General features: G+C 43.3%; 2 protein-coding genes across 2 annotated transcripts; one reads left to right on the forward strand and one right to left on the reverse strand.

The window, feature by feature from the left end:
* H3-3B (H3.3 histone B) lies at positions 1-2,861 on the forward strand. Its single transcript, XM_083598346.1, has 4 exons — positions 1-225; positions 747-893; positions 1,171-1,324; positions 1,441-2,861. Exons 2-4 carry the CDS (start codon positions 766-768, stop codon positions 1,567-1,569), a joined length of 411 nt encoding a protein of 136 aa, XP_083454472.1. The 5' UTR covers positions 1-225; positions 747-765; the 3' UTR covers positions 1,570-2,861.
* LOC310755420 (uncharacterized protein) lies at positions 2,481-27,681 on the reverse strand. Its single transcript, XM_083598276.1, has 16 exons — positions 27,518-27,681; positions 24,081-24,188; positions 22,509-22,581; positions 21,336-21,492; positions 20,428-20,473; positions 17,418-17,476; positions 17,152-17,187; positions 15,924-15,976; positions 12,773-12,905; positions 10,778-10,974; positions 9,744-9,789; positions 9,576-9,641; positions 5,531-5,590; positions 5,137-5,219; positions 3,523-3,617; positions 2,481-3,155 (listed from the first exon to the last, which is right to left on the reverse strand). Exons 1-16 carry the CDS (start codon positions 27,552-27,554, stop codon positions 3,121-3,123), a joined length of 1,284 nt encoding a protein of 427 aa, XP_083454402.1. The 5' UTR covers positions 27,555-27,681; the 3' UTR covers positions 2,481-3,120.
* Positions 27,682-27,938: the final 257 nt, after the last annotated feature.

A 27,938-nucleotide genomic window follows, 5' to 3' on the forward strand; every position in this document is an offset into this window, starting at 1 on the left:
TTGTGTCAGTTAACGTCACGGCGCCAACGGAGGTAGACGCCAATGGCTCCGTGCGCTGCGTGTCTGTATTGTGAGGTCATGACGTTCTAGGCCCCCTCCCTCTATAAATACAGTGTCCCTGCGCCGGGGAGGGGACAGTTGCGGGTTCGTTCGGGAAGGAGCAGGACGTGTACTTCGCGGCTGGTAGGAGCGGAAGTATTTTTAAAGGCTCCGTTCCTGAAAGTGGTGAGTTTCGGCTTGGGGCATCCGGAGAGGGGGGGGTGGGTGGGGGCGGAGAAGGTGGACGTGTATTTCTCGTATTTTGGGCCGTGTTTCGTGAGTGGTGGGGGAGGGGTGGTGAAGGCCGCTTTGTTCCTCTTCGCCCGCGGTGTGTATGTCTTGGGGGGAGGGGGGGAGGGACGAAATAGTCTGATAGTCGTAGTCATGGCAACGTAACTACCGGTGGGGGTGGAATGGAGCGGAATCGTGGCTTCGGTTCTACTACTACCGCGCGTGGGCGGGAGGCAGCGTGACTCCTCGTTCCTGTTCCCCGGGGGAATGTCCTCCGTTGGCCTCCGCGGAGGGAGCAGCGCCCAGACATCTGCTACTATTCGTCTTGCGCTGCGGTTCCTCCGAAGAGTGGCGGGGAGGGAGGAGGTTAGTGGAAACTGGCACGAAGTGGTAGGGAAAACACTAAAGAGTCAGAAGGGAGGGTGTTAGGGCTAGCGCTTCCGTTGCTAACCTCTCGTTTGCTTTTTTTCTCCTAGTAAAAAAAAGTAAAGGGAAATGGCCCGTACCAAGCAGACTGCCCGTAAGTCCACCGGTGGCAAAGCTCCACGTAAACAGCTGGCTACCAAAGCTGCTCGGAAAAGCGCTCCCTCTACTGGTGGAGTCAAGAAACCTCATCGCTACAGGTAATTAAAGGGGGGGGGAGAGAATAAGAACATCTGCCTTTTTTTTTTTTAAACAGCAGTGAATTCCGGAAAGCAGGCTAGGGTTCATATCTATTGCACTTAAGAGATGATAAGGGCTGTATTGACAGTACCTTAAAGTAGAGTCTGGTTTAGGGAAGTGGTTGCCCACTCCGCAGCACACTTTTCGCCGTTTTCAGGAATGCTTTTCTGCCGGCAAGATCTGAATTTAGATATCACAGCTTGGGGCCTTGTTCACACTATTCTACTAATTTTGTAGGCCTGGTACTGTGGCGCTGCGAGAGATTCGTCGTTACCAAAAGTCCACAGAACTTTTGATTCGCAAGCTTCCGTTCCAGAGGCTGGTAAGGGAGATTGCTCAAGACTTCAAGACAGACTTGAGGTTCCAGAGTGCAGCCATTGGTGCTCTGCAGGTATGAGTGTGTTAATAGTTACTTTTAACCAGGTATGCTGTGGGGGAGTGGGGAAAAGGGCTAATTACATGTACCAGTTCATGGTTTCTAACACTGTCTGTCTTGTTTTAAAACAGGAGGCTAGTGAAGCATATCTGGTGGGTCTCTTTGAAGACACGAACCTGTGTGCCATCCATGCCAAGAGAGTCACCATCATGCCCAAAGACATCCAATTGGCTCGTAGGATACGGGGGGAGAGGGCTTAAGAGGAGGCAGTTTTTATGGTGTTTTGTAGTAAATTCTGTAAAATACTTTGGTTTCAATTTGTGACTTTTTTTTGTATGAAATTGTTTATAATATGTTACATTTGTACTTAAGTCATTCCATCTTTCACTCAGGATGAATGCTAAAAGTGACTGTTCACATAAAAACTCAGTGATGTGAGCTTTGTTGCTCAACAGTGACAAGTTGCTAATATGCAGAAGGGATGGGTGATCTTTCTTGCTTTTCATGCATGTTTCTGTATGTTAATGACTTGTTGGGTAGCTAAAATTGTAAGGTACTAGAATTGATATAAATGTGTACAGGGTCTTTTTGCAATAAAACTGGTTATAACTTGATCCAAGTGTTTAACAATTGGGGCTGTTAAGTCTGACCATACATCACTGTGATAGAATGTGGACTTTCAGAAGGGTAAAACTACAAGTCTTAACCACAGTGTAACTTACAGTTTCCTAAAAACGTAAACCTGGCAGCTATAGAATACACTATGTGCATTTATAATAGCTATTTTATATATTGTAGTGTCAACATTTTTAAATTAAATGTTTTACATTCACCCAAGGAGTCTTGTCATTGTTGTGGGGAAAGTAGTATTACTATTTTTTCTTATACTATCCCTGCTCAAATCAAGTCAAGCCTGTTCCTTGCTTGGTATGCAACTCCAATTACAGCAGAAGCTTGCTGTACTTACATAACCTAGAGTGATTAAATGCTTGCTAATTTGGAAAATAGTTTTCCCCACTTCTAACTTATTAAATAAACAGAACACTGTCAGACTTGGTGTTTTTAGGCCTACTTTTAGTGATCAAAGTACTCAAGTGGTATAAATTTGGTCTTGAGTGTTAATACCCTATCCTTGCTGCCTTGGTTGGTTTCATGTACCCTTTTTCTCTTAACACTTTTGGGTTTGTTTTGAACCAGTTTGAGTGATCTCGCCATTTATATTTTGAAATGCAGCTTCCATTTCTATAACCAAAGCAGACAATCAGGCTGTTATTTTTTTGGGAGTGGAGTTAATTCTTCACCTAGGCTGCTAGTTGACAGCCCCTGGCAGCAAATAACAAAAGTTAAAGGTGTAAAGGGGGTGTACCGAAAAGTGTATATACAGTGTTCTTCAGATTCTTATTTCTGACTTCTTTAAACAATGTAAGCACAAAACTAGTAACGCTACACACTGAAAAACTGAACTGTCATAGTAAGTTATGCTTGACTCATTACATTGAATCTGTCTCATTTTTAAATGTAGAAACTTTGGTTAATACAAATAGTATGCAAATCCATGGCTTCAGCTTGATTTTATTCCAAATTCTGAAAACGTCTGTATAAACATGAAAAGAAAACGCTTGTAAAAACTCAGTCTTCTGTTGTAGGAGGTAGCCAAAATACTATTTCCAGTGAAGAGTTTTAATCCTTTCATAGTGCCGCCTTAATCCAAGAGCAAGCCTGGCAGCGTATCACTGACCTTTTGCATGCCAGTTCAGCTCCAAAAGTAGGTCATTGGCAGAAACCCAGAAGCAGAGCATCATGCATCTCAATCAGACAAACCATTCTGTGTGTTTAAATCCAGCAGCTAAAGAAACAAATGGTCATTAATCTTAAAATAATATTCCTGAAGTTGGCAGTACTTGCTGCTCTAGCCATGGTTTTGAAAGAACAGAATTTGTCTCCTAACCACTAGCATGCTAGATATTAGGTGATTGGGATACTGACTGGAAATCCTCATAGATCAAACAGAAGACTTCCTACTGTATTTCATACTAAACCCAAGTCCTTGAACATAATTAGAAATGCAGATATACAATTACTGCGAAGCCTAATCTTATTAGCTTTCTAAGTCTTGGAATTACTAGCTTGCAAGTACACTAAGTATGCTTCATTAACAGGCTATAGAGGCCTTGCTACTTTTTAGTTGTACACCAAAGAACAAATATCCTTACCAATTCTTCTTATTATTTCCTCACTTTCATCTTCAGTGTTTGATTCAAATACAAGACAGTCGAAGGTGCTTTGTTCCGAAGACTCAGGTGAAACCCTATACAGTATAATGTATTGAAAATTATTCTTGCCTGCATTGCCAAATCAATCAGAACAGGTTACACTAAAATACACATCCGCCTATGCGGATTTTGCAGATGTATTATTAAACAAGATTGACACAATAGTGGATTAATTCCACTTCATTAGTGATGCTTCCTGGATGTTACATTATTGTGCAACGAACTTTAAAAGCCCTGAAATATTTGTGATGAGAAGTCACAGGATTTCAGAAGGAAGCTATGGCCTGTGCACAGCATTGAAGGCAGGATCATACATAGCCAGCTTGATACCCAACATCAGTACAAATGAATGCACAATAAAAGAACATCTGGAAGAGCCTTAAAAGACAGCAGGGTAAAATAACAAAGTGACAGAACACAAAAAGATTGGGCAAATAAATGCAGCTGACTCCGAAAGCATGTAAGAATCTGGGCTATCAGATTGGCAAAGGGAGGGAATCCCATAATGAGGTACTGATGACAGCATTGGGCAATAAATTTGATATGCATGTGGCAGAATGAATCTGTTCATTCTGCCCCATCTTAAATTTAACACTAATCCTTTAAGCACACTGGCAAGCTGAGGTACTGCTAACACATTGCTTCTCACCTTTACAGGACCTGGGGCCTGGCTCTTCGTCCAAACTTGGGGGCATATTTCATTGTGAAAGTGCTGCTGTTGTGATGCACCTGAGGTTAGGCTACAGACTCCAGTAGCAAATCTGGTGTTTTTCCCCCTTTATTTTTCTTCAGTTTTACAAAAGCATCAAAATTATGCTAATAGATGCATAAGCAAAGCCTGATCTACCAGTGGAAGATCAATGCTCTATATATACACTTCAACCTTTTCAGAGATGGCACAAACCTTTACCCCAAACAATGCATGGGGGTCATATTTGTAGTACAGTGGTATCTCGGGTACATACGATTCAGGTTGCATACGCTTCAGGTTACAGACTCTGCTAACCCAGAAATAATACCTCGGGTTAAGAACTTTGCTTCAGGATGAGAATAGAAATCGAGCTCCGGCGGCATGGCAGCATTAGCTAAAGTGGTGGTTCAGGTTAAGAACGGACCTCCGGAACGAATTAGGTACTTAACCCGAGGTACCACTGTACTACTGTTGGGATGCGCCTAAGATTAGGTAGTGACTGGGTAGCAGGTCTCAACCCACCAGCTGAAAGGCCAGTGATGGCTAAACTAGGCCAGGGTGAATTTCCCCCCAGACAACCCAAGGGGCCTTGGGGTATTCCAAATAGGATGGATGATTTTATCAAAATAATAGGCGGACGTACAATAGAGTATGTGCTCAAAAGCATGATTTACACAGGCTCGGAGTGTATAGTAAGGGATTTCAGCAGAATTGTTGGCAGGGAAAACAACTTTGAAAAGATCCACTCAAACTTCAGCCTGCTCTAAATGCATTGCTGCCCCATGCAATTACGCAGTCAGGGATAATAGAATCCTGGTGTAGTGTATCTCTAGGTATGTGGGTGGTTGTTATTTTTAACTCACACACTGCAGAAGGCGAAGAGATTGTTGCTGTCCAGACGCCGTCCCACACAGGAAATGTCTGTATAAGAGTAACGAAACAGAACCTGGCAACAACATTGAGTGATCTGATAAGGCAGTGGCTTAGAACTGATTATTTACAATTTTATGCTCTTTGTTTTCTAAATGTGTGTGAATGGACCATGATCCACACAATCAAATAGAGATTTTGTTGTAGATTTAAACAAATAGCTCCTCTACGTGCAACCTATCTTCCTGAAAATCTCACACATTATAGGCAAGTTCTACCTAGAAGAAAGCAGCTAAATTCAGTGGCCTGCATTCTATGAATAATTTTGACATAAAATATTTAAATATAGTCAGGACAAGCACAAACAGTAAAGAAAAGTACTCTAACCTTTGAAGCAGCTTTCTCTTGAACAACGACTTCTGTTTCTTTGACATCAAATAAAACCTCCTGTGAAAATATATTCAAAATGTTCGAAACAATAATGGGTAAGCAAAATGCACTGTTAATTGTCAAAACGCCTGCAACAGAAAATGAACAGATAAGGCCGTAGCATTTTGCTGGGATTTCAAGTCTTTTCCTCATTTTTGCTTCCTTCAACTTGGTGTGATTTGGGGTAGAAATAATCACAGTGATAGCCTCAAACTGATCACTTAACAGACTGCATAATTTTCACAAAATTGCCAATGTAAACATTTTTATGTATGTCAGATAAAAATAGTTGGTGTCAATTTACGCTCTCAGATTTGCCCTATTGTAGTTTATAGCATTGACTTCAGTAGCTGTATATGGATTTTTTTTAAAAAACCACAAAATAGTTCTACCAATCTATACGTTTGATGTATTAATGCACAGTATTCAAAAAAGAGTAATTTAAGCTCAGTCTAACCTACCCCACAGGGTTATTGTGAGGATAAAGTTGGGGGGTAGGGGAGAAAGCAGAACAATGTACACAAGCCTTGAGCTTATTGGAGGAAATAATAATTTAAACCCACTGCTTTAAATTATGTTTCTGACATGAGGCACTCACCTGGGTTGAATAAAGATGCACATGTGAGTAAGTTGCTACATTATGAGCTACCCAGAAAACAAACCAGTACCAGCCATGAGTGCCTTCACTGGAACAGCAATTGACATTCTCCAGCACTGGGGAAACACAAGTCGCATGCTATGCCAGCTCATTCTGGCAACGGGGTGAAACAAATGGCCTTATTTATTTACAAAGCTCATCCACCCCATCTTTAAGAGGGAAACACTTGGGCATTCTGAGCTGCATAGCTCAGAAAGGGGCCATGCAGCTAATTAATCTCCCTTTGGTCCATTCATGTTTTGTAAGCGTTTCCTGGTATGGTGCGATGGCGCATCTGATGGTGGTGGCATCTTGCAGGTACAACGGGCCGGATTCAGCTAAGTTAGTGTGCTAGCATAAGTCCCACTAAGCCATGGGGCCTTCCCCCCTCTTCTCTCCCCATGGGATATGGTTCCATAGGGCAAGCTGAAACGCCGATGGAACAACTGGAACAGCGCAGCACTGAATTCCTCTTGAGTAGCAGCTGCTCTTGCATTGCTGCAGTGGATACTACTGTGGCTTATAATAAGGTCTCATCGTTGTGGTCGTTTCAAACCACCTCCATCACTTGTTTGCTGGTGGGATCAGGCGTTGTTTTTAGAAAAGCTCAGTCTCGGAAACCCACAGTAGGTCAGTTGTTGTTGGCCAGGCAGACAGACTGGATGAGTCTAGAACCAAATTGTACAGAGAGAAGAGGCTGCGGCCCTGTATGTTTTCACTAAGATGGTGACACAACTTCAAACCTTTATGTCCATATTTAAATGGCAAGGACTTGTGCGCAAGTAGTAAATTGCAAACATCAGCTTCAAGCAGTTTTAAGAGTAACTGTAAGCTGGGGTGATTGTCTGATTAAGCCCCTCCCTCTCTTTTCTTTTTTGACAGCTTCATCTTCCCACATATGCAGGAGGGAGAGAGAGAAATCTATCCTGTGTGTTTAATGGACTATAACCTTGAATTTTTATTTGCCTGCATTTCTATAGTACCCCAATATAAAGCACTGTGCTCTGTCATAGAAATACAATCAAGGTGAAAAAGCATACAGTGGTACCTCGGGTTACATACGCTTCAGGTTACTCCGCTAACCCAGAAATATTACCTTGGGTTACAAACCTTGCTTCAGGATGAGAAGAGAAATTGTGCTCCAGCGACGTGGCAGCAGCAGGAGGCCCCATTAGCTAAAGTGATGCTTCAGTTTAAGAACAGTTTCAGGTTAAGAACGGACCTCCGGAACGAATTAAGTACTTAACCCGAGGTACCACTGTACAGGCAAAAATGCAATGGTCTTGGGAGCGTAGGAGAAACATGAGAAGCTCTATACCATTCTTCTTTTAAAAAATGGTAGAAAGGGGGGGGGGAAGGATCTCTTTAGCAGGTAGTGCATTAGAACTCAGGTCTCTCACTCCTCACAAATTGCATGCCAACCTGACAGGAAAAAAGGAGGTTGTTTAAGGAGCCAGGCTGCAAAGTATGTTGAGGAATGTGTGCTGTGTCTCCAAATCCTGACCTGCTGGTAGACTTATAAAGGTCTGCAACTAGAGATACGGCCACCATTTGGGTCTCTCTGTTGATTTTGTAGCCTTCTGGCTGGAATAAAATCAGTTTATGTAGTTTTGTGACTTGCTGCAGTGTTGTTTGAAGTGGCGACTTCTAGCTGGTGCAATTAAGTGACTGGTTAAGAAAAGTTCACTCAGGTCTCATATCCAATCTGGGACAGCAGTTCTATACTCATCAAGGCCAGGACTAGGCCTGGTGGTAGCTGACAGTGTGGTAGGGTAGAGGAAGAGGGCACACATTAAACACATTTTGGTGGTGGGGTGCATTAACCCCCCCCCCGAATTTAAAGATTTTAAAATTTAAAGAATTTAAAATTTTACATATCACACAAAGGTACCTCAGGAATTTTTAAAATCTGAGATAGTCAACTCTCTTTCCTCACGCACATGATTTAAGGGAGGGTTCTCAGAGCTGTTTCTAAAGAAATGTGCAACCGAGCGCAGAAGGCATTATGGAAACTGTTAACATGCAGAACTGAATGCCCAAAGAAGTAAAGCCTTGTAGTAAATTAGCCGGTGCAGGCAGGGGCTGATGGGAGTGTGTAGTCTGCAGGGCAGCAAGTTGGGGGGGAAACCATAATGAATTGTTTGTGGTGAATGTGCCAAGCTAGGTTGCTCCGCTCCTCCTCACTCTTACATTCCCTGAACCAGCCTTGCTCCTCCTGAACCATTTGTAGTTTGTTTCGCTCCAACAAACCACAATCTGTAAGCCAAGGCCAAACTTTGGCAACAGGTCAAGGTTTGTGGAATGTTTGATGGAAACAAATCATGACCTCTGGGTTCAGATGCCGAACGGTAAGACAGGGATCATAGTTTGTTTTCGTCAAGCATTTCTTGGCAGCTTTCATATGAAATTGTAATTCCTAGACTTGTAGAAGGGGGTATATATTTAGAGTATTCTTTCTCCAAAAGATCTACCAGAATTGTCATCACTATACTGCACAAATTCAGCGAATACAATTAAAGTTTCACTATTTAATAGCTTTTCAGATTCACCAAGTTTTTTGTGAATGGTACTTGTCAAAAGCAATTATCTGCTTGCTGCTATTTTGTTTCTTTCCCTTCCACAACGATGACTACTGCTTAGTTGTCGCAAGGCATTTGATCAAAGGAGGAAGAAAAGAAATACTCCTTCAGTTCCAAGTAGATTCTTTATTTTTTCCTCACAGGCTATAGGAGTACAAAAGTTGGGCCTGTCTCTCATCTTGTGTTCTTGACTGGAGAAGCTCAATAATTTTTGCGTACATCCCAAATTGGAGGGCTTTTGGTTGCTAGGCAAAAGCGTCTTTTCCTTTGAGAGACCTGGTTAAAATTTGGTTAGTTTGCTGGACTAGGGCTAGAGAGATCCAAGTTCAAATCCCACCTCAGTCACGAACTTCAGTGGGTGAATTTGGGCCAGACACCATCTATTAGTCTAATGTATCACAAAGGGTTATGGAGAAGATAAAGTTTGGCGGGTGGAGAAGAGAACAGAACATTGTACACTGCCTTGGGCTTACTTGAGGAAAGATAGGGGAAGAATGAATAAAAAAAGGAAGGTTTGACTCTCCCACCTATCAATAATTTTGCCCTCATAACCTATAATCTGATTTAGCAATTCCTCACAAAGAAAGAATGGGCAAAGAGTTATTGCGGTCAAACTCCAGTCTGCTTAAAATTAAAAAACGAACAAAAATTGAGAGAAAAACCAGACGTATGCAAAGGCAGAAATATACAAGAATGCATCTAACAACTGTAAGCCCTACTCGTGGGCCAGTCTCCGCATTTTGGAAAAATGTCTCCACATTTTGGACTGTTAAAGCAGGAAACGTACCTGTTGTGGCAAATGTTTCTCTAAAACCATAGGTATGCCTTGGTCTAACACCTCTTTGCTTCCATACTGAAAATAAGAATCGGAAAAGTGTAACAAAAATAAAAGACATAAACCAACAACAAGGAAAGCTAAACAATCCTCCCTTCTCTGTCCAAGACCCAGTCTCACCTTTCCTACATTGACGTGGCCTAAGTACCGCAGGTTGTACAGCAGCCTGAGAAGAAAATGGTCAAAATAATTAGTCCACGATGTCTATAAATAGCTCATTCATTTAGACCAGGGGGAGGGGATGGCAGTTCAAGCCACAGAATGAAACAGACTGATAACAGAGCAACATGTACATGGTGTGCAACAATTGTGACTGGCTTGTGCACGCTTATGTGGCTGCTTTTCTCCACAATAATCAAGTGGTGATCGCACACACAAAAATAGATCTCCTCCTTCTGGGTATATAATGAGAAAAGTGCCCATTTAAACATGCACACACTAGTCACAATTGAGATATATATTGTTAATCATACCAGAGTGTAAAATGTAACGCCTTGGTTGGCCCGCTGGCTCTCCACGATAACTACTGGCTCTGGGCAAGAGGTCTGTGCCACAAGAACAGGCTCTAAATATGTACACAACCACTGAAGTGGAATTCCTAAATTGGCTTGACCTTGGAAACTGCTTTACTTCACTCCCCACTCACCTCAACTTTCACTGAAAGCTTATGTGCCTTCCCCTTTCAGTCCTCCTCATCCAACAGGGTGTGGGGAGCTATTCTCTCTCTGGTAATATGCAGGGGTTTCCCCCCCCCCCAGCCTGAACACACTGGAACTCAGTTCCGGCACCTCTCAAGTGGGCGCTGTTTTTCCAGAAAAATAGCACTGGTAATATGGGCCTTCCAAATCTTCCTCTCAGTTTGGCGTGGGATTTTACTTTCGTGTCCCTTCATGGCCCTAGGTGGCTCAAAAGCACCCCCAGTTGTAAACATACCACTGTTTTGCTGCTGTTGTGTGTCTCTCTCACAAACCACGTGGTGATCAGCCTAGAGCTGTGTGGCAGGTGGAAAACAGCCCAAGGACCGTAACGTTCCCACCTCAATTACAGGCTGCATTCAGAATGAATCCATGCTGACTACCTTTATTGTTACCGATTGCCGAAAGCTGGAGCCTGCAACCATTTTGCTGCTGCTCTGCTCCCCTGGCAGCCCCTACCTGCCCCCCTGCAAGCACCGGTCCTCTTTCTTTTCCTTGTGCGTGTGCTCATGCTGGAGCTGGAAGCTGGGGATTTTCTCCTGGAGGATTTTCAGGTAGGGGAGAAGTGGCTTGTACATCCCTCCATCGTGCCACTTCCAGCGGATCAGGCGGAAGCTCAGAGGCTTGCCCTTGTACTTCTGTAGCACTGTCCCAGCCTGAAGAGAAACAGAAAGGTTGAGAGCATGGGCAAGAATTTCTAGCACTGCTCACTTGGCACTAATCCCAGTTACAGAGGTTACAAGCTTTTTTCTGTGCTGTTCCCACAATACAGTGGTACCTTGGTTCTCAAATGCCTTAGTACTCAAACAACTTGGAACCCAAAGTGTTTGGGTTGCGAACCTTTTTCGGAAGCTGAACGTGCTCCATTTTGAGTGTTACACTTCTGATTTTAGTGTTACGCTTCTGATTTGAGTGCCACACTTCTGTTTTGAGTGTTACGCTGAGGTCTGTCTGTTTTTGCTATTCTGCGTTTTTGTTTTTGAGGGTCTTTTTTTTGTGACTGTGTGGAACCCAGTTCAGCTACTGATTGATTGATTGATTGATTGACTGCAGTACATTGTTTATCACTTTCATTTTATGGATCAATGGTCTTGTTAGATAGTAAAATTCATGTTAAATTGCTGTTTTAGGGGTTTTAAAAAGTCTGGAACGGATTAATCCATTTTGCCTTACTTTCTATGGGAAAGTGCACCTTGGTTTTGGAACGAACTTCTGGAATGGATTAAGTTTGAGAACCAAGGTACCACTCTACATAAAGGAGCACATCTTCATATATTTCTCCCATAAGGAGGAATGGATCCAATAGAGGGACTGGTACGTTCAGTCTGGGAAAAACACAATTCAGAGGCAGTATGACAGCCACCTTGAAATATCTGGAGGAGCATCACATAGATGAAGGAGCAAAGTTCATTTTCTGGTGATCTATAAAGGCTCAAACCAGTGCCTTCAAATTACAAGAAAAAGGATTCAGGCACTAAGTTCCAGAAAGAACTTCCTGACAGCACAAGCAGTTTGTCACTAGAAGAGATTGCCTTGGCAAAGTGGAAGTTGTAACTCTCTGAGTGGTACATTACAGTGAATAAAATTCTTTAAGGGAAGGAATGTGTTTCAAATGTGCTTTAAATATATGGCGTCCACACAGCCTGACTAGACCTGTATGGGATTGCACAGTCATGAATTTCCATCTGTCAGGCAAGCCAGATCTGACACTTACATGGAAAGCATGAACAAAGCTCCCGGGATAAGATATTCTGCCCCAGCCCCCTGCCCTGACAGAAATACACGTAAGCAAACAGCTTGATTTGTTCAACTTTGCTTATACTCAGAGGAAGCACAGTAAAAAATTTCTCTTGATCCAAAAAAATGCTGAAATATTTAGGTGATTGTTTTGTTTGTTTGTTTGTTTTAAAAAAACCTAATTAATTGTATTGCTAGCTCTATCACAACCGTCTGAATACTGAGGTTCAAGAAAGACTGGGCAATTTGTTTATAATATTAAGCTGTGGTTTCCCCACTAGCTGCAGTAGACAAGGAGTCTATAGCTTGCCGTGGTTTCAAGCAGATTCCTATGCATCCCCAATAGTTGTCTTGATCCCCACATTTCTCATACCTATAAACATTGTAAAAGAAAACTTTAAAAGCGAGCAAACCACTGGTATCAATTTAAGTTTCTGAAATTCTAAAGTAATTATAATAATTCTATTCATTCCTGCAGTGCAAAGCTCTATACTTTTTAGAAAGAAAGAAAGAAAGAAAGACATTTTGTTTCCCAGTCTTTCTGTATCCCTCCCACACCCTCAATTCTTCACCATGATCTCCAGGTCAAACACCAGAGCTTTAGCTCTGCACAGTTCCCATAGCAACACCACACAGCCATCTCTTCTGCTCCTTTCTCAGGATCTCAGGCAACACAGCAGCCTTAGTCCCCCGAGATCAGAGCGTTCCCTTTCACACCTGTCCATTGCATGCGTTCCTCAGTGAAGATCCATTTATCTCATCAATAACATCTCCAACCAGCACCACCTCATCCACTGCTGCCTGGCTTTGGGGGAGCACATTTACGATGAAAATCCGTCCATCCAAATATCTGTGACGAGAAGAGGGAGAGGAAGGGGTGGAGAGAGACAAGGCAAGGGCTCGCATTGAAGAGTTGAGGTACCACATACTTGAGCAAAGGAAGGAAGATCACAGGGGAGAAAGAAATGGTGAATGTCTTTTAAAAGAGATTTCTTTCTTTCTTTTGCTCAGAATGATGGTGTGATAGGAATTTTATGGTCTTAGATACATGGCAACGTTCATAACCACACGTACATAGATCAGCACAGGAAAGCCAACCTGGAACCATTTTGAATTCTAAACTGAGGAAATGTTTCTCTGCATGGTCAAAATGGAAAAGCCTCCCCATTGTCTCTTCCTTCACAAATCCTGTCTTAATCTGTGTTTGAATAAGGGTGTGAGCCTTATCATTACAAAAGACTGCCCAGGCTCCCCAAGAAATCCAATCAAGTAACCTGCCAGACAGGAAATAAACAAAGCGACAGGAGAAAACAACATGCAAATGTTCTATTTTAGACCGCCTTATCTGAGGGGTGGTCTTAGGTTACACCCCTTCTGTGATGAATGCATAATGTTTCTGGGGGTGGTCTTGATCTAGAGGATGGGAATTTCAAAAGTCTTTATAAGCCCTTGCATAGCATTTTTGGGGGTCCTCTTCCTCTCCTGCGTGTGAGGGGAGTACCCTGTTGCAACAGATCAATAAAGATCAAGCTTACTAGCTGCTTTGCTTCTCAATATTCTCTGGTTGGCCTCTGTTATTTTCTCCTACCAATAGGGAACCTATGTAAGGACTCTATATGGGCTCTTGGATACCCCATAAGGGAAAAGGGCATATTTTTATTTACAACAATGGGAAAATAATAGATTCCACACCAGGGATAGGGAACTGGTGGCCTTCCTCATGTTGTTAGACTTCAACTCCCATCATCCCTGAGATCAATGGCGATGTTTGTTGGGGCTGATGGGAGTTTGAGGCCAACAACATTTGGAGGGCCACAGAGTTCCCCATCTACTACTTGTTCATACATTCTTATTTTCTGCATCTATAGGCTGCCTTTCAGGGTTTCTCTTTTCAACGTGGTTTCCAACCACCACCACCTTTAATGTTAACCAAACTAGCACAAGCTCCATGAAAATGAAGGGCTGCAAATGGCATGGTTAAGATCAACCCAAACTGTGCAAGGCTACCCTCACACAAGCAGCTTGCTTTGTGGATTTCTCGTCCACTCGGCTGTACTAGGAGAAACCACCCACATGATTGGTTGCTTATGCAAACGGTGTCTTTGGCAAACATGAAAAATGGGTGTAGCATTTTGTGGGTCAGGCTTCACCAAAGCCCCCTTCATTAGAGGCTCATATGTAGGTGGTAAAAATATGTACTCAATCCTTGGCACTGCGCCTCTTCTACTTCTGCAAAATTCTACTTCTGCAAAATTATTAGGGCAAAAAGACTATTTGGCTCGGATAGCCCACAGCGTTTAAAACCAGCGGTAGGTTGCACAAAGACAAGGCACAACGGAAATCCTTCGCAAGCCAGAGCGCAGCAGCTAATTTGCACATCTGTTGTGTACCATCAAGGTAACTGCACAGGCTTGATGGATGCCAAAACTGGCAGACACATTACCCTTCTTGAGAGACATCCTTTTATGAAATGCTTAAGCCTCATGGGGATGGGAATCTCAAACGTGAATGAACAAAACTTGGAGCTGGCTCCTCAAAAATAATGAATTGCTAGACGTTACTGTGTAAGCCTCCCAGCAATTGATTGTACATCACTGTTCTTTCTTTGTATGTTCCTTTTTATGAAGCATTTGTTACTAAATAATAAAAATGATTTTAAAAAAAATCAAATAATTATTGGAACTCTTCTTAGCTGGTTTCTGTGGCGTTTGCACTTATTCCCATCCAATTTTTTCCTTCTGCAATGCAGTTGATTGGGATTCTTGGGGGTTTACAAGCTCCTCTCAGAAGTGCTCTAAAAGGCCATGTACGGCCTGAGGACTACATGTTGCACAGTAGTAGGCTGAACTCCCTTGTCAACACTAAGATTTCTACCTTGCAGAAAGCACTAATGTTTATTGCTAGGCACAGGCTCAGGTCACGGTTTGTCAAAGCCGCTGCTCTTAAGTTACAAATAACCAGGGGCGGGGGCACTCAGTCATTCTGTACGAGCGTAGAATTTGCTACTGGGTACAGAATTCAGCATACTGAAAATGACAAGCTTTGTTTTTAAAATCCAAGTTTATGGTTACATTTTTAGTTTGCCTTCCCTCCAAAGAGCTTTGCAGAGAATGCATGGTTACCCTCCCTTCCTCCTCACAATAACCCTGCAAGGTAGTTTAGGTCAGGCATAGGCAAACTCGGCTCTCCAGATGTTGTGGGAATACAACTCCCATCATCCCTGACCACTGGTCCTGTTAGCTAGGGATGATGGGAGTTGTAGTCCTAAAACATCTGGAGGGCCGAGTTTGCCGATGCCTGGTTTAGGCTGAGATATAGTGACTGGCCCAAGTTTGCCCGGCAAACTTTGCAGCTGAATGTACATTTGGACTTGAATCTCCAGCATTTTATAGTCCAATTATCAAACCATAGCGGTTTCCCTTTGTATGCTTTTATGGCTGCAAAGACTAGCACATTTGCAAAGTCAATCAGGATCCGATATGGTTTCAAATAGGATGGGGGACCATGTGTTAAGATTCCATTGCAGGGGGCTGCACTAGAAGACTCTCTGGGTCGCTTCCAACTCTACAATTCTATGATTAGTCTGGATGAATGTGGGCAATGGCTGGTGAAATCTCAGAAGTCAGGCAGGGAGATGAATGGAATTTCCAGGCCTGGGAGAGGCCCTGCCCCTTGCCAGCTCCATGCCTTTAGCACAAGCGGAATACACTGCACAAAACTGTATCAGGCTGACATTCGTTTCAGTGACCAACTCTCATTGTTCCCTATGGGCTTTATCTTACAGATCCACACCCGGATATTTATTTAAAACAATGGATTTTGTGCAGAGGAAGTTCAAAGCAACGTAAGGATGTGACAGGTCTCTTACCTGAGCACCATTCCCAGCTCCCTGCAGGGGACAGTTTCATAGGTCAGGCACACCTAGAAAGCAGTATTTATCAGTGTGGTATCCAGCAAGCTTGAATAAATCCTCCTTCAGAGCCTTGGTGTAGATGAGAAATTTTGCTTCTTATAGGGGCGTTGGCTTTAAAGGAAGGCAGTGGAAGGCCCTGAAGCCTCAAGTTCTCCATTTATCCTCAAAAGGCTCATTGGGATGAAACACTGTCGTGATGCTATACTGTGTGACTTCAGGGTTAGAGGCTTCTAGTGCAATCCACTTTTAGATATCACCACATCTTAAATTAAATGATCCCCAATCTGCAGAGCAAATGATCAAAGCCCAGAGATGCTTGACTCAGACAAGCAGACCAAGCATAGTCTTGCCCTGTCTTTACTGATAACACACAGCAAAATACTAAAAATAAAATCAGCCACAGGCCAGTGTCACAAAGCCAAGGATGGAGAATTTGTGATTCTCCAGATGCAGTTAAGACTCCAACTCCCATCAGTCCCCTGTCATTACTGCCAATAAACAGGAATAATGGGAGTTGAAGTCCACCAATACTTGGGAGTGTCACAGAGTCCCCATCGCTTCATGAGGTCAACCTGAGGCTGATTTTGGCAGTGCAGAAGTACTTCAAATAACATACCACAGACCCTTCCCCTACCCCAAATACCACAAATGGCAAGATGCACACACATTTTAAAACAGCTTAGATTGATGCAAACTGGAATCCTTCTTCTGTGGCCCAGTTGAAGCCAGAGCCCTACAACATTTCAGTATAGCTGAAGTTGTCCAAGTACAATGATTTAAAATTCTATGTGTAGCTGTCAATGGACTCAGGTTCAGACTCGGTTCAGAGAGACATAGGGTTCAAGTTTCTCAAATAGGACTTTGGTAAAAGGTTGAATGAAAGACCCATAAAGCACTTTAAAAATTCACAAAGAGCCACAAAGTGATTTAATCAAGCAGAGAGATCCCAGAGGTGTTAACATTTCCCTGCCTCAAACCTCCATGCTTGTGAGACATTAAAATGTAAATAGAAAACAACCACCACATAAACATAAAGTTCCAGTCCAGAGTAGAGGCACCATTTTTGGTCTGTTGCTACAGGTGTGAAACAGATGGTGCCATCCCTATCTGTAAGCAGCAAGATGGGAGAATATCATGAATTGTGCAAAAGGGGGTATTGAGAGAGAGGATTAAAACTTCTTACCGGAAGTTGCCAGCTTTCATCCAAGAAACTGGAATTCTACAAACAGAAAGAATGGCAAACTATGAGAGGTCAAGCCAGAGGTTAAAAGGAAAGATGGGAAAATACAGCTATTAATCCAGCCTTTGCCAGCCTTGTTCAGACTACATGCCTCATCAGAACCAGCCAGCTCCCTGGAGCTGCTGAGAGTTGTAAATCAAAACATCTGGAGGATATTAAGCAGTGGAAGCTGCATGAAACTTATGTCCCCAAATCATCAACTACTGTACCTGCAAATCTAGGGAGAAATTCATTTCTGTCACCACCAGCATCAGAGAGAGGAAAGGCTCTGGAAGGAAGAAATAAAAGAATCAAAAATTGCTGCCTGATTTCTGACCAACTTTATATATTCATTTATCGGTAGGTCAAGGGACACACTGAGAACACGAACCAAGAAATCTCAAACTTGTAATGGAAGCAAGACTCCCTAAAGTAATATTTGAGCCTTTCAAAAATGTAACCAACACAGAACAAAGGCAAGTTTCTCAGCTGGCGCCACTCACTTGTACCTCACGCAGACTGAACGGGCAAGCGTACCAGAAAATAAAATCTTTACAAATAGAAACGGTGGTTCCCACAGATCAGCTGCATCATGCCTTGGTGGGCAGGTGTGTGAGGTCACTCAGGTTGCACCAACAGGTTGAGAAGGCGAGATGGGAACTTTGCCCACAGGCTCAATCAAGCCGTATACACGAGAAGGATTCAGCAGCTGCTTACACCGCGTGGCAGTTAGAATTGTGTAGAGATCTGCAACCCCTCCATAGCTACTCTGGGAATCTAAAGAAGCAGATTGGTGGTGACCCTGGATCTAAGCACATAGCTGGAAGCTTCAGGCAGTCACCTTCCTATGAAGCTATACATGTCACTCTGTCAGCTTGTAAGTGACAACTGTGCTGCTCCGAACCATATGAATCTCCATAGATTTAAATAATTTTTTAAAATATGAGTTGAGGCGGCGGCTGTGTGGGACTTGCATTTCCCCAAGCAATTACCTGCCTCTCCTCAGGGAAGCCTGCCTCACACCCAGGAACCACGGCAATAAGGTCTCATCGCCACTTAACATTCATCTCCTCAAACCAGACTGTGGGGAATTCAGTGTCCAGAATTCAACTGCCTTCCAGGTGAAGTTGTTAAATGAAGCCTGACCCAGTAGCTGATCCCATGACAGTGATAAGGAAAAAGTCACTAAAAGCACCATACAAATAGCTTTTGGGATGATATTCTAATAGAAAACAGGTAAGGAAATGCCCTTTCTGCACTTTAATCTACAACACATTACCCTTCCCCAGAATTACCTTCATGCCTCCTGGTGCCACTGTGATCTGCTTCCCATGTAGTGAAGGCAAACACGTGCTTACTACTATTGTGCGCGCACATGGTTAGAGACCCATGGCTAGTCCCAGCTCCCTGGGTGCTTAGAACATAAGAGCTGTTGGAAATGTGTGTTTGTCACATACACACACAAAGATTTAAACACATACATTAGAGACCTTGACCTCTTTGGAAGGCTGTAAATAAAATGACCTAATAGAACATGGCAAAGTGTGAAGCGGACTTCTTTGTTGCTGCACATGGACAATTATTGGTGGGAGAGGTGAAACAGAAGGGTGAAGGGGCTGGGAAAAGTCACAGATCAATCCCCAGCAATACTACAGAACACTTACGTTTACTATTTACAACAACATGATTGAGGAAAAAGCTGAGAAGAGGAGTAACGGAAGAAAAATGTGGAAACAAGACAAAAGGGAGTAACATAAAACTCAAAACAGCAGAATCCTGTAACTGATCACCCTTAATGAAGTAACAAATAATGAGCCACAATTTTAATGAGTCCTGAAGAAGATTCAGTTGCTTGCATTTTGAAAGGCTCGTTATGGGAAAACCTGCCGGTGTTACTTAACACACACACACACACACATTTTTGGTGTAAGAATGTGCAAGCTTATGAAGGGCATGAAGGCTTTCATCCTATTTTTTTAGGCCTCCAGACAGCAATGGCACAATCTCAACATGTCTGGCACTTCAGAAACCTATATAATACATTGACTAGCTGGAGGTTAAGGATGATTTTAATAACCCCAGAGCTCAAAACAGATGTTGTTACATACCACACAGATAGTGCCTCCAAGGCAATCATGAAACGGTGCATCTGCCTTGCCAGCAAAGCTTATAAAAGGACCTGACAATCTGTGAGTCCAGAAAGGAGGGTGTCACAATGAGAAAGACAAAAACCAGCCACTGACGTGGAGGGAGGGCACAGCAGAATTCACTGGCAAGGGAGACGTGGAGCTACCAGAGGCTGCATGCCTTTTCACAGGTAGAGGGCCTCAGCAGCATCCTGGGTGCCACGGGTTAACAGGGCACACAAAGAACTCAAGTCTACGGCCTTAACCACCTTATCACCTAGCATTGTTGTTGGATGAGATTCCACAGTGGGGCTGTGCAGAATATCGTATCTACATTGGTCCTGCAACATGCCTGTACTTTATTGAAACAAATATGCCCATTCACAACTTTATAATTAGCAACCTTGGGGATGTTAGGGTTTTTAAAACAAACAAACAAACAAACAAACAACAAGATTAATTGCATCCTTTTATTAATAAAATTCGGTTATTATGTAGCCAATATGCAACACATCACTGGGCAAACTAGACATGTCGGCAACTAGACATGTCAGAAAGTTTCCTGATTCCTTATAAAAACTGAGGGGGCCATTTAAAGTGCTACATTTACTCTGCCCCTTACCTGGGCATCATTTGCCCTATACATTTAAAACAGTATCATACCACTTTAGGCTAAGGGCATTTAGACTTGTTAGGATGCTCTGGTACTAGGTTAGGACACCCGTTTAAGATGTATGGTGAAGATGGGCCCTTAACACCAGTGCAGAATAAATTTAGACATCAATAATGCTGCCATTGAGCTCTGGTACCTTTTCAACTTTGTACAGTGCAGAACCCAGTAATTCAAAAGCAAGACTGTTATAAAGCAAGGCACAATAAATTTCAGTAACATACTGTGCTACAACAGAATGCAAAATGACTCTCAGGGCACTTGTTATAACTCCCAGGCAGCCATGTTAATGCATTTTGTAGCCAAGCAACAAGGAGTCTTCTAGCACCTTAAGGACTAATACATTTAATATGGCACAAGCTTTTGGAGAATAAGAGCCCACTTCATCAGTGTGATGACCCGCTCTCTTGCACAATGCAATGAGTGGACAGAGGTGACTCTTACCAGATAAATCTTCATTGCCTAGGATGGAGGTCATTGGATCATACCACTGAAATAAAAACAACTCTGAATAATTATAATAATTTAAATAAGTTGACCACAAAGGTATGTACGCATCAGGAACAGGAAACAATTATTAACCATCATAATATCTAGAAAGGAGCATGAATTTAGGTTTGGGATTTTAGGGTCCCGTCCCCCCAGTTTAGGAGCTAAGTAGGATCACAGGAAGCTGCCTAACACTAAGCCAGCCATTGGTCCACCTCAATCAGTACTATTCACACTGACTAGCAATTGGCTGTCCAAGGGCCATAGCTGTCAACTTTCAGATTTGAAAATAAGGGATCAGCAGCTTCGAAAATAAGGGATCAGCAGTCTCACCTGTCCCGGGGACAGTCTACGGGATATCTAACAATCCAGGATTGTAGCAGGAAGCAGCAGGAAATGCACTGGAATAAAGGAATTTCCCGCAAAAAAAGGGAAGGTTGACAGCTATGCCAGGGGCTCAGGAAGGAACATGCCACATCTCCCTGTAGGTGGAACTTGAAACGTTCTGCAAGTAAAACATATGCTTTGCTGCTGAGTTACAGCTCTTCCCCAAATGGGGCCATAGGTTTAACTGCCAAGTTATAATGGGCAATTGCAGATTCTTTCTGTTAAATTGAAGCAGTTAAAGAACATTAGCCCTAGACTGAGTACATTTAAAAAACAGCACTGGTTTCAAGACTATAAGCATGGCGAATACAGGAATATCCCGCAGACCAGGTCTTTAGCAAAGCACACCTACTAACTTATGTGTCCACCCAGCAGAGGTCCCAAGAAAAGAGCAAAACAAAGACAGGTGTCTGAGTACTCTTATTATTCAAAATAACTTCTCCTTTTAATTGCTCTGAATTACGTCATGTTCCCACCTCAAGCAGCCTGGAAGATCTGATCAACTGCTTAACAGCAACAGCTAGTAACTTCCTATTCAAAGCCAGGCGCAGGAAGTACCGCCCTCGTCCTTGTGCTGTCAGCACCTTCTCACAGGAATTAGTTTTCTCAATCATCATTGACAGGAGGGTCATGCTATAGGAAGAAAAGACCTTGTTATCATGGGGTACAGAAACAGAAACCACGTTCAAGTCACTTAAAACAGAGATGGTTATATTTCAGGGTGAAAAAATTATGCACCCCCTGCCACCCTTTCCTTGATACCCCTCAAAAGTCAGCATGAAGGACTCTGGGAATTGTGACTCCCCTGTGAAGCATGGGTGAGGGACTGGATCTGGCTGGCAGATTCCTAATACCCCCCCACTCCCACCACAGGCCAACTTGGAAAGGTGAGCAGGACCACCCATCTGTCAATCATCTGGCATCATGGTGATGTCAATGTGACTGAGAACCTGACGGTCCCTGTAAAATGGAAGTCTAAAGGAAAATGGCCATTGTGTGAGACACACACTCTCTTGAACTTAAAAGAAGCTGATGCCAAAAACCAAACAACCGTACGGGTATTATTACAAAAACTATGAGTACCCCTAATTGCAGGGCGACCTCAGAGTGTAAGAACCACCCTGCTGGATCAGGGCAAAAGCCCATCTAGCCCAGCATCCAATTTCTCAGAGTGGCCAACCAGATGCCTATCAGACAACCAGACGGCCACAAACAGGATATGAACACCATAGTTACTCATTTATGGACATCAGGTGAAAAAAGAATTGTGAGAGGAGGATACAGAAAAGCAGAAAATTAATAAAAGCCTGTAGCTGTAATCATGCTTATACAGTGGTATCTCGGGTTAAGTACTTAATTCGTTCCAGAGGTCCGTTCTTAACCTGAAACTGTTCTTAACCTGAAGCACCACTTTAGATAATGGGGCCTCCTGCTGCTGTCGTGCCGCCGGAGCACGATTTCTGTTCTTATCCTGAAGTAAAGTTTTTAACCTGAAGCACTATTTCTGGGTTAGCGGAGTCTGTAACCTGAAGCATATGTAACCTGAAGCGTATGTAATCTGAGGTACCACTGTATATAAAAAGGAAAAGCAGAAAATCAAGTTGCTCTTACATTTGCAGTATCATAAAGTACGACTACAGGCCACCCACCTGGGATGGGTTACTTGCGGAAGCTGTTCCAGCCAGTGCCAATAGTCCTTTCTCTTGAACCCCAGAACGGGCTCTGAGGAAGACAAGACGACTTTCCTTTAGGAAGAAAAGCAGCACAGCAAAGTGCTGCATTGCACAACCAAAGATTACAGACACCATTTCCTTAGCACCAGAAGGTGCTCAGTTAGAGCACATTTACATTGGACGCATTCCTTGGGGGTTCAGGGTGCTGCCAGGAAGGGTCTGGTTCACTCTGTGCACGCATCAGCAATCTGTGCATGGTGAAAGGCTGGCAAGTGTGAAGTTTTCTACTGTAACCCCCCTCCACACACACACCAAATGCCTTTGCACCAGCAGAAACTGCAATTAGATTTTGCAACTTATGTAAATTTCTGATATCTGTAACAAGACACGAATCCCTCTCCCACCTCGGTCTCTGTACTGCAGTGGTCATCTACATTACCACTGCAAACTCCCTCATGGGACATGCCTGATCAACCCTTCGATCTTCAACAATTTTAAACAGCATTGATGGAAAGAACCCTGGAAACCCTAGTTTTGGAAGGGTACTAAGACCTCTGCAATACAAAAAATTGCAGTGGTCAGAGTTCTTTTGGAACAATAAAAAGTACAGTCAAACCTTGCAAGTTGAATGCAATCCGTTTCAGAAGGACCACTGACTTCCGAAATGTTCGATTTCCGGGGCGCAGCTTCTGATTGGCTCTAGCAATCGGAAGAGCCAATCGGAAGCTGCTTGTCTGCCGCGTCGGACGTTCGGCTTCCGAGGCACGTTTGAAAACTGGAACACTTACTTCCGTTGACGTTCGGGAGCCGAAACGTACGGCAATGTAAATGATCGGAAACTGAGGTGTGACTGTACAATAATAGATTTATGAGATTAGTGGTCTTAAAAGGGCTGGAAATTTTTTTAAAAAAGTCTTTTCCTGGCTACAAAAGTCTTTACCTGGCTACAAAGGACCCCAAAGTAGCCACCAGATGAACCTCTCTGGGAACAATATTCAGCTACTGAAGCGTCATCATCATGTCATCAGGAGGGGCTCAGTGACTGGAGCCCCCGGGACCTGCTTCTCCTCTTCACCACTTATCTGCTTCTCACTCTTGCAAGAAGGTGGTGGTGAAAAGGAGGTGGAGCTGCCACTGCCTGCTTGCTCACTGGGTCTGTTTGCCATGTAAGCAGGTGGTAGCAATGATGAGGCAGAGGAAGCAACAGTAGCTGGCAACAACAGCAGGGAGGGGGCAGATAGGGGGAGGGAGTCGTGCCCTGGGGCCCCCACCAGCAGAGATGGCACTGGCTGCACCTTACCTGGCAGTGAGGTCAGCTTCACAGGGCTAGGGCCTCTGAAGTCAAAATACAGGGAGACGCATATAGGAGGAGGTGAACTTTCAGGGATTATTATTACTTATTATTATTAAAAATACTTCTACCCCACCTTTCCTTGTGAGGCTGGCCCTGTCCCACTATTGCCCCCAACTGCAGTGCAACCCACTCTCCGCAAAGGAAAATCTCCATGCACAGTACTGTCCATTTTTGGTACAGAAAAAGCCACTCACGTTTTATTCCTTTGCGAAGGATCATTTCCAGGACCTCACAAAAGGACTGTAAGTGTGGAGAGCTGTCTGTGTAAGGGCTGCTGCTCCCCTGAAGGTTGAGGATACATACTGCAAGAAGAGAGAGAGAGAGGTTTCAAATGCAGACTGGCAATAGAATGAGTTAAAATCTAATATTTGTATTTTTGCTATACTTTTCTTCTCTTAAGCTACCAAAGCCCTAATCGATAAGACTATAGTACAGAGCTCGGGAAGGTAACTTTAAGAAGGGCGATTCCCCAATCCCACCCTCCAAAGAAGAAGAGTTAGCTATCATGCCCTGATGCTACAGAAGTCACCAACTTCCCAGCTCCCCTTTGCCTCTGGGTTGGCAATTGGAGGGGAGGGGAGGGGCTAGATGGTGCACCCCACACAGCCGGAATTAGTCCAGGGCCACCTGGTTGCTGACTTCTGCGAATCAGAAACCACAAGGCTACTCTTTGCCTGAGACATGTACAGAATCTCTGAGGACACAACTTTGGGTGCCAAGGCATGGTCCGAGGCACATTGTGCAACCACCTTGCTAAAGCTCTTTTCCTTTTGCCAGTTCTCAGAACCTTTGGGGAGTGGGGGGTATATTTCAAATAATTTGAAAACTGGGAGGTACTGTTCCTATTTATAGAGAGGTAGCCTTCTTTATCCATCTGCAGCAGCAGAAATAGAAAAAGGTTTTGTGGCACCTTGAAGACTAACAGATTCCAGAGTTTAACACACACTACATCAAGACTTTCTTCTCTCTGCCCTGAATCTTCCAGCATTTGACTTCCCTGAATGTCCATGAGTTGTAGTCTTATGAGAAAGAAAAAAACTTTCCTGTATCCACTTTCTCTGTGCCATACATAATTTTGTAAAGTTCCATGGTCTCCTACTTGCCTTTCTCTAAATTTTTAAAAAATCCTAAATGCTGCAACTTTTCTTCACAAGGGAGTTGCTTCCCCCCCCCATCATTTTATTTATCCTTTTCTTAACCTTTTCCAACTCTAAAATATTCTTTTTGAGATGAGGTAACCAGAACTGTACACAGCATTCCAAATGCAGTTGTACCACATATTTGTGGTATTATATTAGCAGTTTTACTTTCAATTCCTTTCCTGGTGATCTGTGGAATTTGCCCTTTTCAAGTCTGCTGCACACTGGGCTGGTGTCTTCATTGAGCTATGTACTAGTACCCCAAAGTCTCTTGTCTTGGTGCATTACTGCCCCTTGGTGCATTAAGCCCCTTTTTTTGCCCCAGAGTGCATCACTTTACACTTGTTTGCACTGAATTGCATTTGCCGTTTTGCTACCCACTCACTCAGTTTGGAGAGGTCCTTACAGCACAGTTAGCCCCAAGATGTTCTCCTGAACAATCCCATCTGAAATGAAAGGCAGATCTCATCCATTTCAGAAAAACCTCCCAGTGCACACAGTGCATATCATGTTTTATTTTATGTCTGTAACCCACTTCTAGTGCTGTTGGAGCTGAAGGGCTATAAAGAACTATTTTAAACAAATAAATAATTAAATGTGATGGAAGTCCTGAACCAAGAGCCAGCTTAAGCAAATATTGACTGTTCTTTAGACTGCTGTACTCCACCCATTCATTCCACTTGAGGCAAATTTAAGAAAGATGTTCCCTTTCAACAAAGCTTCTCTTTTACTTGTTGGATTATCAGTGCAGTGGATCCAATACTTCACCACCACCACCCAGCCCATAATACAATGTTTAGGCCAATTCCCCCCCTCCTTTTACTTATATTCCACCCTACCTCTAAAGAGCTTCAGGTGGTATATGTGATTTAGCACCCCCTCCATTTTATCACAACAACCCTGCGCAGAGAATAGCCCAAGGTCATTGCGTGAAATGCACGGGTGACAGAGGATTTGAACTCTGGACTCCAGAATCCCAGTCTAATGCTCTAGCCATTACATGACACTGGCCATTCCTCTAAATTTTATTTTGGAGATATCAGTTTATGCTAAACTAATACTGAGTGGAGAGGTAGACGTGCACCTAGCTGTATATAATGGAGTAAAAAAAAAAAAGGAAGAGGTGACAACATTAGGAATTAGGGTTGCCACCTGTCCTGTATAATACAGGTGCTGTATTTCAATGTAAAATGCTACATCCACAGAGAAAAATAATCTACATTATTTTTGTATCAATGTAAGCTGCAATCATATGCATGCTTACCTGGATCAAGCCCCACTGAACACTGTGGGAATTACTTTTGAGTAAACATGCATAGGAGTGTGTTCTGTTATAGTTCCTTTTTAGTATTTTCCCTCTCCAGAAAAAAGTGTTATGTGGAGCTCCAGTGACTGCACACTCCCCCCCCCCACCGGTGAGTTGTTCCCATAATAGTATAATTTCATTATCTAGATTCTAGAACAAACATGGCAATAAGGAAGGCAGGTGTCCCTTAGTTACATGTTTGCCTCTTTTTCTGGAATCAAAAGTGGTCACAACTTCAGATGGGGCTTTAAATAAACTGACCAGATACAAGTACTAAATATTTTTTTCCAAAGCGTGGCAGAGTAGAAAGGATTCAAAGGCGGGGAGTGGGGAGATATTTCTTAGTTGCATGCTGAGGACCCTTCTAATATAAAAATGGAACGTAAGAAGCTGCCTTATAACATTAGTCCCTCTAGCCCAATATTGTCAACACTGGCTGGCAGCTGCTCCCCAAGGTTTCAAGCAGAGGTCTTTTCCTGCACACCCTGAAGATGCTGGGGATTCAACCTGAGACTATCCTGTATGCAAAACCCTGCCACTGAGCTACAATTCTTCTCCAACACAAAAAAGGGGATTACCCCAATCTGCCTTCTGGAACATAACTTGACATCTGTCACAATAGCATCTAAGCAGCATATATATCACTAGGTGATATCACTCTTTGAGAGAGGTTTTTCCCTTAAGTGGTGTATAATTTTTTTTTTAATGAAATAAAGAAGTAAGTAAATAAATAAAACTCTTTGTAAGCATTTGATCCCACGATAGTTACCTCATAGCTCTCGAGCTTCTATTTCCCATTTCTCCGATGCCCCATAAAGTTAAGGGGAGCGCAATAATAAAGCCAAACTTAAATCGACTAAGTTAGGTTAAGATCCACTGTAACCACTTGAGCTTCTCAATCAATAAACACGTTTAGGATGGGGAGTTTTTACGCTTGAGTACGGATCTTTTCGCTCTGACACTTTTTAAAAAACACATTTGTTCCCCATGGCAACCAGGGACAAAATAAGAATATAACTCTACCTGACTCCCCATCCCTATGGAGAATCGTGTGGCAGTAACCACACACCTGTATATACCCTGACCGAAAGATGCGTGTACGGTTCTCGCACTTTTTTTCATTCAGCCAAAACCTGGCACCCCGCCCCCTCCAAAACCGCCCCTCTCTCTCCGCTCGTCCCCTCACCTTTTAGCGTTCCCAGCAGCGGTTCTTTGGCACTCATGCTGCCCTCCTTCGCCCGCCCCAACCTTCAGCAGATGTTAACTTGGAGCAGCTTCTAGGGAACCGCCGCTTGTGTCTCCACCCTGTGGAAACAGACCTCAAGCAGCCCCTTCCGCAAACACAAGGCAGCGTTCTGGGAGAGGCCATTATCCCTGTAAGCGGGGGGGGGGGGCAGAGAGGAAAAATAGAACGAGCAGGAAGAAGTGAACATTTTGTGGCTTGATGGGCGGGGGGCGGGAATCAACGGGGGAGGAACACATCGGCAGGTTTTGCAGTTGTTATGAATATTTTACCTAGACCCCGGAATAACGATTAAATACTGGCAACTGCTCCCCCTTCTCCCCCATTTAGGCCATTCCGCCAGTTTTGGAACGTTGAGACTTCA

Source organism: Podarcis filfolensis, assembly GCF_964270895.1.
Source record: "Podarcis filfolensis genome assembly, chromosome: 2".
In the NCBI taxonomy this organism is placed as follows: Eukaryota; Metazoa; Chordata; class Lepidosauria; order Squamata; family Lacertidae; genus Podarcis; species Podarcis filfolensis.